Genomic DNA, 16397 nt, shown 5'->3' on the forward strand with positions numbered 1-16397 from the left:
CGGCTTCCGACATGACTGCAGGTGGCTGCTTAACACCGAGTTCCACGCTGCCTGCGCGCGTTCTGAACTCATCTCCAGCTGGTGCCCGGCCCTCCTATCAGCTCCACGACCCGGAACCGGAAGTCGATCGAGGTCAAGCCTTCGTTTTCCGCCGGATACGACGTCGCCCGTCGTTCGGCCCGCTCGGTTCAAGAAAAAAGGAGGCGGACTGTACCCCCGTACAGGGAAATCATCCGAACGGCTTGCCAGCTGCGTCCCTGTAGACGCGATAGGAGTCCCCCACGACCTGAAGCCGCGCTCGACTCGGAAGGGGTGGCAGTACCTGGTGAAGGTAGGTAAACCGTTCGTCCCGTCCGACACGCGGACGTTGGTTGTGAACGGTTTGAACCCGGCTTTTTTAAAACGAAGCCCCTGCTTCTATCCACCGGGCTCTTTAACGTCAAAATGGCCACAGCCTCCCCGACTGATCGGCCTAGTTCCTTGCACAGTGTCTCCCCGCCGGAGGAAACACTAATAACTGAGGTCCGGCAGGGGAAGTAAGAATTTATGGGCTGGCGCAGTGTTTCCAGAGGAAGAGGAGGAGTCTATCTCTCATAGTGGCTGTCCTGAAAGACGATTAGGGAAATAAGACATCAGTAAAGTTAGCTCAATATTTTTTTATATTGTGAAAGATGTTACGCCGAGTAAATTGATTGCGCCCGCTCGTGGAATGGCGACAAACTTTTACCCTTAAAAATCTCCATAGGCGGAGTTTAAAAAACTCTACAGGTTTCATATTACAGAGGAGGTCTAGGGCTACCGATCGCGGGGATACCTCACGTGTGTTTTGAACACCATTTTCATATGCAGGTGTTGCTCACATATACGTTCGCTTCTGCATGCAAGCTCTGCGGGATGGGGAGCATTTAAACAATAAAAATAAATGGTGTCACTTTTATTCCCATTACAAGGACTGTAAAAATCCCTTGTAATAGAAAAAAAAAGCATGACAGGACCTCTTAAATATGAGATCTGGAGTCAAAAAGACCACACATCTCATATTTACACTAAAACGCAATAAAAAAAATAAAATAAAAATAAAAGTTGTCATTTAAGAAAAATAATTAAAAATGGCCCTTTAACCACTTGCTGCCCGCCATATAGCAGAATGACGGTGGCAAAGTGTTTTCAATATCCTGACTGGGTGTCATAGGACGTCCTCAGGATATTAAGCCACTGCGCGCCCTCGGGGGCTGACACACTGCAACTCGGTAAAGAGTCTCTGACGGAGACTCTTTACCACGTAATCAGCCGTGTCCAATCACGGCTGATCACAGTGTAAACAGGAAGATCCAGTGATTGGCTTTTCCTAACTAACGTCTGTCAGACACAAGTAGAGGAGAGCCGATAGGCTGCTCCTCTGACAAGGGGGGTATGTGCTGATCGATTATCAGCGCGGCCCCCCACCGAGAATGCCCACACTGGACCACCAGGGATGCCAGTTAGTGCCCACAGTGGATGCCAATCAATGCCCACAATTTTTTAAATTTGTTTAGCAGAAAATAAAAACCGCAGAGGTGATCAAACACCACCAAAAGAAAGCTCGATTTGTGAGAACAAAATTATAAAAGATTTAGTTTGTGTACAGTGTAGCATGACCGCGCAATTGTCATTCAAAGTGCGACAGTGCTGAAAGCTGAAAATTGGCCTGGGCAGGAAGGTGTATAACTGCCCTGTATTGAAGTGGTTAAGAGCTATGGGGGGAAAGTGATGTTTTGACATCGCTTCCGCCCTGCAATGTTATAGAGACGGGTGGAGGCCATCTTCCCCTCACTCTTCTCCATACCCAGCAAGGTTGAAGATCCGATCACCTCCGCTGCTGCCGACGGCTCTGGTATTTGACTGAGGACACTGGTGGGATGGGGCCCTCTCCCGCTGCTGATAAAAGTGATCTTGTGGTGAATCCACCGCAGAGACCACTCTTATCAGAAAGTGGACCACTGGCCGAAGAAGAGAATACGGGGGTTATGGTAGCGAGCTGCCGCCATAACAACGATATTCCTCTTCAAAGTAAGGAGGTACATCAGTGTGCGGCGGTCTGGAAGTGGTTAAAGGGGACATACAGGTACGCCCATTTGCCCAGCTGTGCCATTTTGCCGATGTACATCGCTGTGTGCTGGTCGGCAAGCAGTCAATACATATATATTACCTTTGATATTTTTCTCTTTTTCACTACACAGCTCCCAGTCTGGAACCACAACGGCGCAGATTTCATCCCAAGCCTTCTTCTTCTTGTACCTATCTGCATAGGAAGGCGTTTTAGGGTTGTAGAGTTCCGGACGTTCCTGCACCAACTGAATCAGCTGGGTAATGTCGATGAACATTTTGGAAGACATTCTGTGAATTCTCCCATCTTTTTCTCTTACCGCTTCACCAAATCCTAGAGAAAAAAAAAAAAGCATTGGAAAATCAATATTCAATTGCATTTACAAAATTCACCTTACCCATTTAAAGTGCCTCACACCTGACCACCTTATCGTCTCCATGTCTCAGATGATCCTGCAAGCTGTAGATGAAGGTGCAAAATACTTAGCATTTGGACACAAGGACCAACCGCTAAGCCCGAACAATGTCACATGATGTCGTCAGTCAGCGCCATACACTAGCTAACATCAGGTATTTTGCTGGTGGCTATGACAGTCACTAACGCGCTTTTTAAGGGTGTAAATTATCTCCTCCTGGCCACTTTGCACTCCTCTCTCTGAAGCTCCACCATCACTTTGCCCTAAATGCACAAAGTCGCAGTCTCGTTGAAGCAGAATATTGCTTTAAAATGACAAGCTGCTGATTTTACCAAAAGGACAATCTAATATCTCAACCACTCGTCCCGCGCTCATCTCCAGGATTTCTCCATAGCCTCTCCCATCCTGTGGCACTCCCTACCCCAATCTGTCCGACTATCTCCTACTCCGTCCCATTTTAGGCGATCCCTGAAAAACTCATCTCTTCAAAAAGGAAGCCTATCCTGGCTTCAGCTAATAACCAAATCTTCTATTTCTCCCAACAGTTATTAACTTTTTGATCCACCAGCCCCTCCCTTAAGATCGGAAGCTCCCGGGAGCAGGGTCCCCCTAACCCTCTTGTATTGTTGCTGTATTGTCCCCCTTTATATTGTAAAGCGATGTGCAAATTGTTGGTGCTATATAATTGCTGCATAATAAGAACTATTTTGCACACGCTCTAGAGTCAATTTTAGCCAAAAACAGTTATTAGTTGTATTTACAGCTTCTGCTAGAATAACACATTGATTTGCAATAGGAGAGAAGCTAACATGCTATCCAATATGCTACCATCTTACCCATTTACTGTTCATGGTGATTGTCAGCGCAGTCTATAGGGAGCAGCCATTCTGGTCTCAGAGAACCAGCGTTCGGAATTACTATATTTACATTTAAAGAGGAAGTAAACCCTGATGGGTTTACTTCCTCTTTGTCTCCCTGCAAAGGTAAAGCATAATGGACTACTATGCATCTCCTAGTAGTCTATTATATGTCACTTACCTGACACAGGAGCCAGCGAAGTCACTGCTGTCCCCTGTAGTCCGGAGCCTCCATCTTTTCGGTGGGTCTCGCTGCTCCGCCGCTGTCATTCGGCGAAGCCGTGATTACGTCACTCCCGCGCATGCGCATGGGAGCCGGCACTCGCGGCATATCGCCGTTGACAGCGGTGCGCTCAGTGCGCCTGCGCGCCGTTGTCTACGGCACATGCGCCGTAGACATCGGTGCCGGTCTTTCGGCAAATATCTCCTAAACCGTGTAGGTTTAGGAGATATTTCTTGGACCTACAGGTAAGCCTTAATCTAGGCTTACCTGTAGGTCAGGGATATGCAATTAGCGGACCTCCAGCTGTTGCAAAACTACAAGTTCCATTATGCCTCTACCTCTGGATGTCATGCTTGTGGCTGTCAGAGTCTTGCTATGCCTCATGGGAATTGTAGTTCTGCAACAGCTGGAGGTCCGCTAATTGCAGATCCCTGCTGTAGGTCAAAGTGGTTTGTAAGGGTTTACAACCACTTTAATGGTATATTAGTGTGACAGTGGGTGGGAAGAATACTCCTTATGTTTGGGATCAGTAGGAAGAACTCCTCTTAGCCCTTGTACACACGGTCGGAGAATCTGTCGGAATGCGTCTTATAGGACCGTGTCGTCAGATAATCCGACTGTGTGTGGTATGCATTGGACTGATTCCGTCCGACCCAATTTTCCAACATGTTGGAAATATTTCCCAACCAACTGGGCTGGTCGGACCTAATCCGATCATGTGTAGAGCATTTTGATCAGACCAAGTGCCACGCATTCTCAGATCAAATTCCTACATCAAAGCTATTGGCTACTAGCCTGAATGTAGTCCCATCATAACGAAATTACGTCATCACGTTCTGAAAGATTGGATTTTTCGCCAACTTGGCCCGATCGCGTGTATGCAACAGTTTCGAACACAATCCGTTGGACTAAATCCGACGGACAAAATCCGACGGATTTGGTTGGCAAAATCTCCGACCGTGTGTACAGGGGCTTAGAGATAGCTTAAAAGCATCAATGGTTACTCATCCAGGAGGCAGACGTTTCCAGCTTCTCAAGGAACCCCTAGCAATCTCTGCAGAATCCTTAGGGTTCCAGGTTGAGAAAGGCAGATCTACAGAAAAATAGTGGAAGTATCCTTCTTTTCCTCCATTTCAAATCATTGTACTGTGTGTTGCCTGCATATTATAACCACTTGACGACTATCAATGTGCTGGTACAACGCTGGACTTCAAGTGGCTATACCGAGATGAAGGCTGGAGGCATCATTCCGGTATCATTTTTTATTTTTTGGAGTCGACCATCAACCCTTTAAAAAAGAAATCCTAGCAGCTAACCAGCAGGAGGAGGGGACGTTATTCCCCCTCCCATAGCTTTTTTCAGGCTGTCCCGTCCGATTGACACTTGATCGACAAGCCGGTGTTTCTGCTAAGTAATCATAGAGGTAAACGGAGACCAGATCAATACTGTTCACAGAAATGAAGAGTATACATCACATTCCCGGTTTCAACAGCTGTAAACGACTACATTTTTAAAATGGAAAAGTATTTGATCACATCGATCTTGTTGTGGTAAAATGCTTTTATAGGCAGAGGAAGGATCTGGGGGTTGAAATAGATGAGCCCCTGAAATACTTTTACAGGCCGCCTTTACCAGGCTCTCCAGTGCGGTCAGAAAGCGCAGCAAGAGGAACAGCTGTTGTCCCTCCCACTGGGTGATATCAGAAGCTGGAGACGAGGCGTATTTCCTCACATTCGGGTTTCTGTTCTTTGTATACATGGGCGTTAACAGCCAGTAAAGCAGCCAATCAGACCAATATGTGTGATCGGCTGCATGGGAGGCAAGAGGAGAGATCTGGAGTCTAATACACCCCAGATCTCTCCAAAGAGGACCTGTCACAGCCCATGCTATTACAAGGGATGCTGTTAAACCTTTATAAAAGCAATGAAGTTGATAAAAACAAAATAAAAAAAGTGTATATATTTTCAGCACTGTGGGTATATCATTTTTACTTTTTTTTGTTTAACCACTTTCAGACCGGACCATTTTGCTGGTAAATGACCAGAGGTCTTTTTACACTTTGGCACTGCGCTGCTTTAACTGGTAATTGCGCGGTCATGCAATGTTGTACCCAAACAAAATTTGCGTCCTTTTCTTCCCACAAATAGAGCTTTCTTTTGATGGTATTTGATTGCCTCTGCGATTTTTATTTTTTGCGATATAAACGTAAAAAGACCGCAAATTTTGAAAAAAAATGATATTTTCTACTTTTTGTTATTAGAAAAATCCAATAAACTCAATTTTAGTCATACATTTAGGCCAAAATGTATTCAGCCACATGTCTTTGGTAAAAAAAAAGTCAATAATTGTTTATTTATTGGTTTGCGCAAAAGTTGTCACATCTACAAACTAAGGTACGTTTTCTGGAATTTACGCAGCTTTTAGTTTACGACTGCCTATCTCATTTCTTGAGGTGCTAAAATGGCAGGGCAGTACAAAACCCCCCCAAATGACCCCATTTTGGAAAGTAGACCCCCTAAGGAAATTGATAAGAGGCATGTTGAGCCCATTGAATATTTTATTTTTTTGCCTCAAGCGATTGAATAATGACAAAAAAAAAATTTTTTTTTTTTTTTTTACACAAAGTTGTCACTAAATGATATATTGCTCACACATGCTATGGGCGTATGTGAAATGACACCCCAAAATAAATTCTGCTGCTTCTCCTGAGTACGGGGATACCACATATGTGGGACTTTTTGGGAGCCTAGCCGCGTACGGGGCCCCGAAAACCAAGCACCGCCTTCAGGCTTTCTAAGGGCGTAAATTTTTGATTTCACGCCTCACTACCTATTACAGTTTTGAAGGCCATAAAATGCCAAGATGGCACAAAACCCCCACAAATGACCCCATTTTAGAAAGTAGACACCCCTAGCTATTTGCTGAGAGGCATGTTGAGTCCATGGAATATTTTATATTTTGCCACAAGTTGCGGGAAAATTACAAACTTTTTTTTTTTTTTTTTTTTTTTTCACAAAGTTGTCACTAAATGATATATTGCTCATGCATGCCATGGGCATATGTGAAATGACACCCCAAAATAAATTCTGCTGCTTCTCCTGAGTACGGGGATACCACATATGTGGGACTTTTTGGGAGCCTAGCCGCGTACGGGGCCCCGAAAACCAAGCACCGCCTTCAGGCTTTCTAAGGGCGTTACAGTTTTGAAGGCCATAAAATGCCAAGATGGCACAAACCCCCCCCCCCCCCCCCCCAAATGACCCCATTTTAGAAAGTAGACACCCCTAAATTTAGGGGTACACTAGTGAGACTAGGTAATAAATGGCGGGTGCCCTGAAACTATAAAAAAATAACTAACCAACCAGCGTCACCTGTAACAGTTATATGGTGATCACTGGTGAAAGGGTTAACTAGGGGGCAATCAGGGGGCTTTATGCGGTAGTATATGGGGGTCCCTAGTGCTATAAAAAGCTGCGGCGAACCTAAATACCTACCTGCCTAACTAGCGTCACCTGTGACACTAATACGGCGATCAGAAAAATGATCGCTTATTAGGCTGGGTTCACACTGGAGCGATGCGGAAACGCCGCGAATCCGCGGCGGGTTCCCGCATCGCATGCCTCCCGGCGGCAGTTCACACTGCCCTATGCGAACTGCTGGGAGTGTCAGTGAAATGTTACTGACACCCCCAGATCAGTTCGCATATCGCAGTGCGATCTGCAAACTCGGATCGCATGGTGTGAACACCCATGCGATCCGATTCTGCTGCGGGCCAAAAAAAGGGTCCCGTGCGAATTTGCGGCGGGTGCGGCGAATGGCTGAACTCGAATCGCACAGAGATCGGATGTGATTTGCACTGCAGTGCGGTGCGAATCACATTCGTTCTCATAAACCGCTGCAATGTGAACCCAGCCTTAGTGACACTGGCGACGGGGGGTGATCACGGGGTTAAACCTTTATTGGGGGGGTTAGGGGGGTACATTAGAACTAAAGGGGGCTAACCCTAACTGCCCTAACAGTTATTACAGTCACAAATGACACCAATGCAAAAAAAAAAAAAAATGACATTGGTGTCACTGTGACTGGGGGGCAGGGGTAATTGGGGGGGTGATCGGGGGGTAAAGGGGGGGTGTGAGTGTGCCTGGCATGTTCTACTGTGTGTGGGGTGTGTTGGTGCAACTCACCGTTCCGCTCTCCTCCGTGTCGGAACGAAAAATACCGACACGGAGGAGAGAATACATCACTTCCTCTCCTGTGTTTACATTACAGGAGAGGAAGTGATGTCACCGGGGATTTCCATTCGTCGGGAGCGATCGCGAGGGGGTGGCCATGAATGAATGGCCGTCCCCTCGTCCGGGATCGCTCCCGAACGAAAGCCGACCGCCGCAGGCACCGGGCGGGGGCCCGATCGGGCCCCCGACCCACGGGAGGCAAAGGACGTACATGTATGTCCTTATGCCTGCCCGTGCCATTCTGCCGACGTACATCGGCGTGCGGCGGTCGGCAAGTGGTTAAAAGCATCCCTGTTCCCCCGTTCTCACGGGTCCCACACGTATATGTAAAACAGTGATTGCGCCAGATGTAAGCCATCGCCACGAACGTCAAAGCGAGAGCAATTATTTTAGTGCCAAACCTGTGCAACTCTAAAATGGTAAACTGTAAGGCTGTATTCACATCTAAATACCGATGTGGCTCCCAGCAGGGGTCCGCTGCGTGCTGGTTCATCGTCTCAGGTCCGATTTCAGCCCAAATTTATGACTGAATTTGGGCCTGAAGCGGACCAAAAGACGCACAGCATTCCTGTGCAAATTCGCACCGGAGCCGCATCGGAGATATGTGAACCGGCTCCATAGAGAGGCTTTTAACCTCCCTGGCGATAATCCCGAGTTTGGGAATTTACTAGCAGGAGCAGTAACCCCGAGCCAGACTCGGGATCGCTTCGCTGGATGCAGGGGAGGACACAGGGAGAGTTACTCACCTTGTCCCTTGGATCCAGCGATGTCCTCCGTGCTGTGTGATCGAGTTGTCCTGCGTTCGATTCACAGTGCCGAATGCCGCCGAGCTCCGTTCTCTGCGACGTTACGGCGCACAGGAGCGGAGAATGGCGGCAAATTCAAAAAAGTAAAGAGACACAAAACACACACAGTACTGAAATCTTACAGATTACAGTGCTGTATTAAAAAATACACACCCCCTTTGTCCTTGTGGTCTGTGCAGTGCCCTGCATGCACTTTTATATTATAAATACTGTTTTTTCTGCCTGAAATTTGGAGGTTGCCCATAGCAACCAAAATGTGTCCATTTTTCAGTGTTTTAGGATTTGATTACATTATTGAATAATTTTTATTCTTTCTTATATTATAAACTTTATCATACCCGGGATGTTATTCCTAAGAATTACAGCACTACAATATAAGACGCCAAATTTCCAGGCAAAATAATTGTACCGCTTTCAGCACCTAAAACCAGACTGAATCATACCGCCAGGGAGGTTAAAAGCCTTGCCTATGGGGATTTTTAGGTACCGTCATTTGGCGCCGTTCCACGGGCAGACGCAATTTTGATGTATGACAGGTTTTGCATCCATTTACTGTGTAACGTCATCTTTTTATACTTTAGCAAACGGTTAAGTACTACATGCTAATTCATTTTATTATATTATTTTTTTATAATTATTTATAGTTTATTATATTTTATGATTTTTTTGTTTCAAACCTCATCATAACCGGGATGTCTACTACACTCTTGTTTGGACAGATTTAAGTGTGTTATTACTAAGAATTACAGATAAAAAAGCCTAAAATATAAAACGCCACATTTCTATGAAAAACAATTGTACAGCTTTGAGACACAAAAATCTGACATAATCATACCGCCAGGGAGGCTACCACACTATTTCCTGGTCTATAATAAAACGAACATTCTGATTGTCAAAATAAAAAACAGCAGCCCACCTGAACTGGTCTGAGGATGAACCACCTGATCCCCATGTTGCTGATAATCCATCCCAAATGACATGTCCTCCTCTTCTTCCTCTTTTATCTGTACAAGAAAATAATCTATAAAAAGAGAAGAGAAGAGTCATCTTTTTTTTTTTTTTTTTTTTTGGAGGAAGGTATTCCTTTAAAAAGTTTATCCAGAAAAACCTCCTAGAATGAATTGGATCCCAAAGTTTATTCTAGCCATACATTCTCCAGCTGCTACACGCTGCAGTCTGACTATACATCGGGCACACGACTATTCTTTCATGTAGACAACAAAGTAAAAAAATATCAGCACACAAACAAGTGCAAACAAGCCCAGAGAAGATAGGCTATTTAAAGTTACTAGAATCAAAAAGTTCCCACTGAATACCAGACAGAACACAAGCTAATGCCGTTCTATATTCTTAAAGTGGTGTTCCAGACACAAAATTAATTAATATTCCTAAAAAAAAAAAAAATTGATTTTTTTTAACTCACCTCTAAAATGGCTGTTGCTAGGGGGTCCCTCATAGTCTGCCTCCTTCAGTGCCTGGGCTGGTGACATCACTTCCCCTCGGCACAGGAAGGGATCAGATCTGTCTTCTCCCTCCAGTCAGTCATCTGGGACATGCAACAGGTCCCAGATGACTGCGCGGCCAATCACGGTGAGAGGAGGGGGGGGGACGAGCGGGGCTTCGTTCCCCCGCATCACTGGACCCTGGGACAGGTAAGTGTCCGATTATTAAACGTCAGCAGCTGCAGTATTTGTAGATGCTGACTGTATGTGTGCTTATTAAAAGTCAGCAGCTACAGTGCTTGCAGTTTTGATGCCTTCAGTGTCAATGTACAATTTTCATAGTCATGAAAATAAAGAAAACTCTTTGAATGAAAAGGTGTGTCAAAACTTTTGGTCTGTACTGTAAGTTTCACATAATGTGCTAGTATGCGATGCATCTTAGCACATTATGGCTTTAGCTTTCAGGTCAAAACATTTAAAAAAAATAAATAAATAAAAAATCACCCAGTGGTACTACTGTTTTTTTTTTTTTTTAGGGCATTCATTTTCAGTTTACATTTTTGGCTGGAATTACATTAATGCTTATGTCTCCAGCAGCCTATCACTGCTGTATTGCTGCTTGAAGAAACTTTACATCCAACACATCAAGTAGTATAAGATGACTGTTAAAGGGGTTGTAAAGTCAGAAGTTTTTTTTATCTTAACCACTTCCCGACTAACGCACGGCGATGTACGTCGGCAGAATGGCACGGGCAGGCATATTGGCGTACAGGTACGTCCAATTTTAAATGCCGCCCTGCGATCGCGAGGGTGTCGGTCGGGACCCCCGTGAGTCCGGTCATGGGTCCCGTGGACTAGATCGCCGCGGGCATACCCGCGATCGTCTCACGGGGAGGTTGAACGAGGAGATGCCGTTGTAAACAGAATCTCCCCGTTCTGCCTAGCAACAAGTGACGCTGATCTCTGCTCCATGTGATTGGAGCAGAGATCAGTGTTCACTAAAACAAAGCCCAGCCCCCCACAGTTAGTAACACGCCCCTAGGAACACTTAACCCCTACACTGCCACCCCTGGTTAACCCCTTCACTGCCAGTGTCATTTACACAGGAATCACTGCATTTATATAGCAGTGATTGCTGTATAAATGCCAATGGTCCCAAAAATGTGTCAAAAATGTGTGATGTGTCCGCCATACTGTTGCAGTCACAATAAAAATCGCTGATCGCCACCATTACTAGTAAAAAGAAAAATTATTAATAAAAATGCCATAAAACTATCCCCTATTTTGTAAACGATATAACTTTTGTGCAAACCAATCAATCGCTTATTGTGATTTTTTTTTTTTTTTTTACAAAAAATATGTAGAAGAATACGTATCGGCCTAAATTTAGGGAAAGAAATGTTTTTTTATATATTTTTGGGGGATATTTATTATAACAAAAAGTAAAAAATAATGTGTTTTTTTTCACAATTGTCACTCTATTTTTGTTTATAGCGCAAAAATAGCACCAAAAGAAAGCTCTATTTGTGGGAAAAAAAGGACGTCAATTTTGTTTGGGAGCCACGTCGCACGACCGCACAATTGTCAGTTAAAGCGACGCAGTGCCGAATAGCAAAAAGTGGTCTGGTCTTAAGCCAGCAAAATGGTCCGAATCTGTAAGTGGTTAATGTATTCTATGGATAAAGGTTAAAAAATAAAAATAAACTTGTGTGCAGCAAACCCCACTAATAGTTTCCTGAGCCCCATCTCTAGCCAGCGATTTCCACGTGTCCCTCAGTTGTCCGGGATTCTCTCTCCTGACTGGCTGGCTGGCTGACTGACTTTGACAGCAGGAGGAGCCAATGGCGCAGCTGCTGTCTCAGCCAATCAAAAGAGTGGGCAGGGCCAAACTGCAGCTCCATGTCTACACGGATACAGGGAGCTGCAGCTCTGCTTGGGTGCCCCCAATAGCAAGTTGCATGCTGTGGGGGCACTCAACAGGATGGAGGGGCCAGGATCACAGAAGAGGGACCCGAAAAGAGGAGGATCCAGGCTGCTCTGTGCAAATCCACTGCAACAGAGCAGGTAATTACAAATTTTTTTTTTTTTTAACCACTTCAGCCCAGGAAGGATTACCTCCTTAATGACCAGGCCATTTTTTGCACGGGCGTGTGAGGCTGTACCCAGACAAAATTGATATATTTTTTCCCCACAAATGGAGATTTCTTTTGGTGGCATTTAATCATCTCTGTGTTTTTTATTTTTTGCGCTATAAACAAAAAAAGACTGACAATATTGAAAAAAAAAAAAAACAATATTTTTTACTTTCGGCTAAAATAGATATCCAAAAACAAAAAATATACAAAATTGTGCATACACACACACACACACACACAATATATATATATATATATATATATATACACACACACACACACACACACACACATACACAATGTATTCAGTTTAGACCGATATATATTCTTCTACATATTTTTGTAAAAAAAAAAAGAAAAAACACGATAAGTGTATAGTGATTGGTTTGCACATAGGTTATCGCGCCTACAAACTATGGGACAGATTCATAGACTTTAAAATAGTTTTTACTAGTAATGGCGGCGATTAGCGGGACTGCGACATTGCGGCAGACAAACCTGATCCCAAGTGACACTTTTTGGGGACCAGTGACACCTATACAGTGCTATAAAAATGCACTGATCGATGTAAAAATGACACTGGCAGGGAGGGGGTTAACACTAGGGGATGATAAAGGGGTTGACTGTGTTCCCTGGGTGTGTTCTAACTGTGTGGGGGCCGGGCTCACCGGGACATGACAGAGATCGCTGTTCCTGATCACTAGGAGCAGCAGATCTCAGTATTGCCCCCTGTAAGAATGGGTGTCCGCCTTGTTTACATAGGCAGAACCCCCGTTCTACCTCTCATTACTGCGAGGCGACCGGACCCGTGGGCGAGCACCCACACGCACTACGGTTAGCACAGCCGAGCCACCTTCCCGCAGTATATATGCAGAAGGCGGTTGGGCCAGTGGTTAAAAAAAAAGGATGAGACTTTACAATCACTTTAATGCTTTATCATACAAAAACATTTTATACATTTGTGAGCCTCCAACTTTGTCACAACTGTTTTGGTGGAGGCCCTTTTCTGTTCCAGCGTGTTTATAGCTTCATTAAAGACATGGTTCAAAGATTTTGGTGTGGAGAAATCTGAGTGGTCTGTACAGAGCCTTAAAAACTCGACCCTCATGAATACATTTGGGGTGTATTGCTTTACAGATGGTCATCCAGGTCTACCTATCCAACATCTTTACCTGGCCTTGTAAATGCTCTTTTAGCTGAATGAATGGATACAAAATTCCAACAGACAAAATCCTATGAAAGCCTTCCCAGAAGGTTGGAGGCTGTTAAAGCTGCAAAGGTGGGTCCAATTCCATATTAATTTCCATGGTTTTAGAGGGAGATATCTGACAAGCTCTTACGGGTGGGATGGTCGGGTGGCCACAAAGTATACATAGGTACCTGGACTCACGGCAGGCGAGCTGTCTCTCTCCTCCAAATGCGGATCGCCCACCATTACATAACGCTTGTCGTCATCTTCAAGCTTCACCTCAATTTCAGGATTCATGTTGTGACCTACAAAAGAATAGAAATAACAGCTGCACATTTATTTTCCCAAAACTACAAAAAGATATAATGTAGCAGTTTTCTCAATGCCCAACTCCAGGTTTTAGTTAACAAAAAGCTCCATCCATGCTTGGGCGACTTGTCATGCGCCGTTGGACACCAAAGTTGCATGACAAGTCGCAGCCCATTCTTTTCAATGATGCCCATCCGAATCGGTGTGACTTGAATTAGAATTAAAGGCAGAACTTTTTTTAAACATTTTGGATCGAGTGGAGAGCGATTAGAACAACTCTCCATTTTTTATTGTCTGTCCCCATTAGGGAGATCCCCCTCTTTATTTGTCCTGTTTACCATTATTATTGAAAGTAAAATTAACTCCCAAATTTTGTATTGTGCCCAGAAAATTAATGGATTGGAAATCTTCCTATGGTGAACACTAGTTCTGGTGATCTGGAGTTAGAGGGGATTTCACTGGGAAAAAAAATGATTAAAAGCCAGCAGCTATAAATACTGCAGCTGCTGACTTTTAATAAATGGACACTCACCTGTCCCGGGTTCCAGCGATGTCGGCAGTCGAGGCCGATCGATCACTCAGCTTTCGGCTGCTGCAATTCTAGGTGAGGGAATCGGGAACTGAAGCGTTGCGGCTTCACTTCCCAGTTCCCCACTGCGCATGCGCGAGTCGTGCAGCGCAATAGGAATGGTCCTCGCCGTCTCTGGGACCCGTGTGTGTCCCAGCAGACAGCGCGCCGGGATAGGCAGAGGCATAGACTCCCGTGGGAGTCTATTCCCAGAAGTGGGTGCAAATACCTGTCTTAGACAGGTATCTGCACCCCCCTGAAAGGTGCCAACTGCGACACCGGAGGGGGGGAGGGTTCCGATGGGTGGAACCCCGCTTTAACCAAGGAGTTCCCTTCAATTTGTAGGAATTTCCTCACATCCTGTTTGGTGATGGGACAGGAAGTGAAGGAAAATCTCTGCAATGGAACACAGATGGCGAAAAACCCTTCCTTACTCTATCCAAAAAAAAAAAAAACAACACACACATTTGCCTATAGTTCTACTTTAGAGTCACAGCAACTTTGATGAGCTGCCTACACTACTTTGGTGCGACTTTTGATCTGACTTTGGTCATCTGCACATGTGCTCTGTGCCGTCGTCAGGATCGTTTGCCATGACTGGTGGCTCCCGCAGGCATTCGTGCGAGTGAGGTCACGTGGCTCCGGCCAATCGGAGCTGGAGTCTGTGGCCCCAGGAGGAAGAGGGGCGAAAGATGGATGCAGCCTGCAGCAGGGACAGTGCAGGCTTCACTTCCAGGTAAGTGTCACATTATGTGCTAATATGTGATGCATACTATGCCTTAAATTTGCAAAGAAGAAGAAAGGAAGTTAAGCCCATCAGGGTTTACTTCCTCTTTCAGTAGTTAGTTTGGACCAAGCTATTTCCTTCACCAACAGGTGCACTTGCTGGGAGTGCATGTATAAACCATAAGTAACATCAGTTCCATAGAGTATACATCGATGTGTTCCGACAGCAAGACAAAGACTTCCTGTCCCATTACTGGAAAAAAATCGAGTCGAGTACTGCTCAGCCAGAGGAATCTGCATTTTATGAATGAATACAGGACTTCATGGCTTCCTCTGATTTGTGGAGGTGGAGAATATATTATCCACCCAACTCTCCACCGCCATTCAGATGAAGCCTTTGATATAAAAAAAATAAAAATAAAATAAAAAATGGATGAGCAGCATTCAGCCTGGTCCAAATGAACCATTTAAAGCCCAAACGCTGGGGGGAAAAAAAATGTATATTATTCCATAGCATTGGTGCTAAAGGAGCAGGGCATTGTAGCTGCCTGCCCACCTGGTCACTGGGAACACATGTACAGAAACATGGGCAGAGATATGGCAGCTCACGTGTTACTGCCAAATCCTGGACAATGGAGCCACAACTCGTAGTTTAACCACTTCAGCTCCGGAAGATTTAACCCCCTCCCTTCATGATCAGGCCATTTTTTGCAATATGGCACTGCGTTATTTTGACAATTTTGTGATGTTGTACCCCAATAAAATTGATGTCCTTTATTCCCCCCACAAATAGAGCTTTCTTTTGGTGGTATTTAATTTGCCTTTATGGTTTTTATCTTTTGCACTATAAAACAACAACAACAAAAAAAAAACAATTATAATAAGGAATATATTTGCAAATTTGTTTTTTTATTTTTTTACTAGTAATGGCAGCGATCAGCAACTTCTATCGAGACTGCAATATTGCGGCAGACAAATCAGACACGGACACTTTTTTGGGGATACTAGTGAAATCAATACAGTGATCAGTGCTAAAAATATACACCATCACTGTACTAATGACATTGGCTGGGAAGGGGTTAAAAATCAGGGGCAATCAAAGGGTTAAATGTGTGGCCAACATCTGTCACTGAGTGTGCTGTTTTTACTAAGCAATGTGCACGTTGCTGCTGTCAGAAGAGAGCTCTGTGTGTTATTTTTTTTTATCCATTACACAGGGCTCTCTTAGGTAATGTCCAGGGGCCGATGGGCAAGTGCCGGCGACCAATCAGCGAGTGCCAATCGTAGTACAACCAGGGCAGCCGCCCTGCCGCAGTATGTCTACGGTGGGCGGTCAAAAAGTGGTTAAGGAGATGTAGTGTAGAGGAAAGACACCATCATCATTACACTCCCCTACAGCTGGAATGTGC

At 44.8% G+C, this 16397-nt stretch overlaps 1 protein-coding gene across 2 annotated transcripts in view; it reads right to left on the reverse strand.

Annotated features, from left to right (window-relative positions):
• Positions 1 to 16397, reverse strand: part of LOC143985947 (uncharacterized) — a 76154-nt gene that overhangs the window by 17482 nt on the left and 42275 nt on the right. For both annotated transcript variants that reach the window (XM_077484761.1, XM_077484762.1), the window contains exons 6-8: positions 13577 to 13690; positions 9536 to 9640; positions 2189 to 2419 (exon numbers count right to left, since the gene is read on the reverse strand). In XM_077484761.1, the coding sequence (XP_077340887.1) occupies positions 2189 to 2419; positions 9536 to 9640; positions 13577 to 13690 (450 nt within the window). The remainder of the gene's footprint in view (positions 1 to 2188; positions 2420 to 9535; positions 9641 to 13576; positions 13691 to 16397) is intronic.

The sequence above is a fragment of the Lithobates pipiens genome, unplaced genomic scaffold (assembly GCF_037356315.1).
Source record: "Lithobates pipiens isolate NorthernLeopardFrog02 unplaced genomic scaffold, aLitPip1_a1.2 Scaffold_1, whole genome shotgun sequence".
NCBI lineage: Eukaryota > Metazoa > Chordata > Amphibia > Anura > Ranidae > Lithobates > Lithobates pipiens.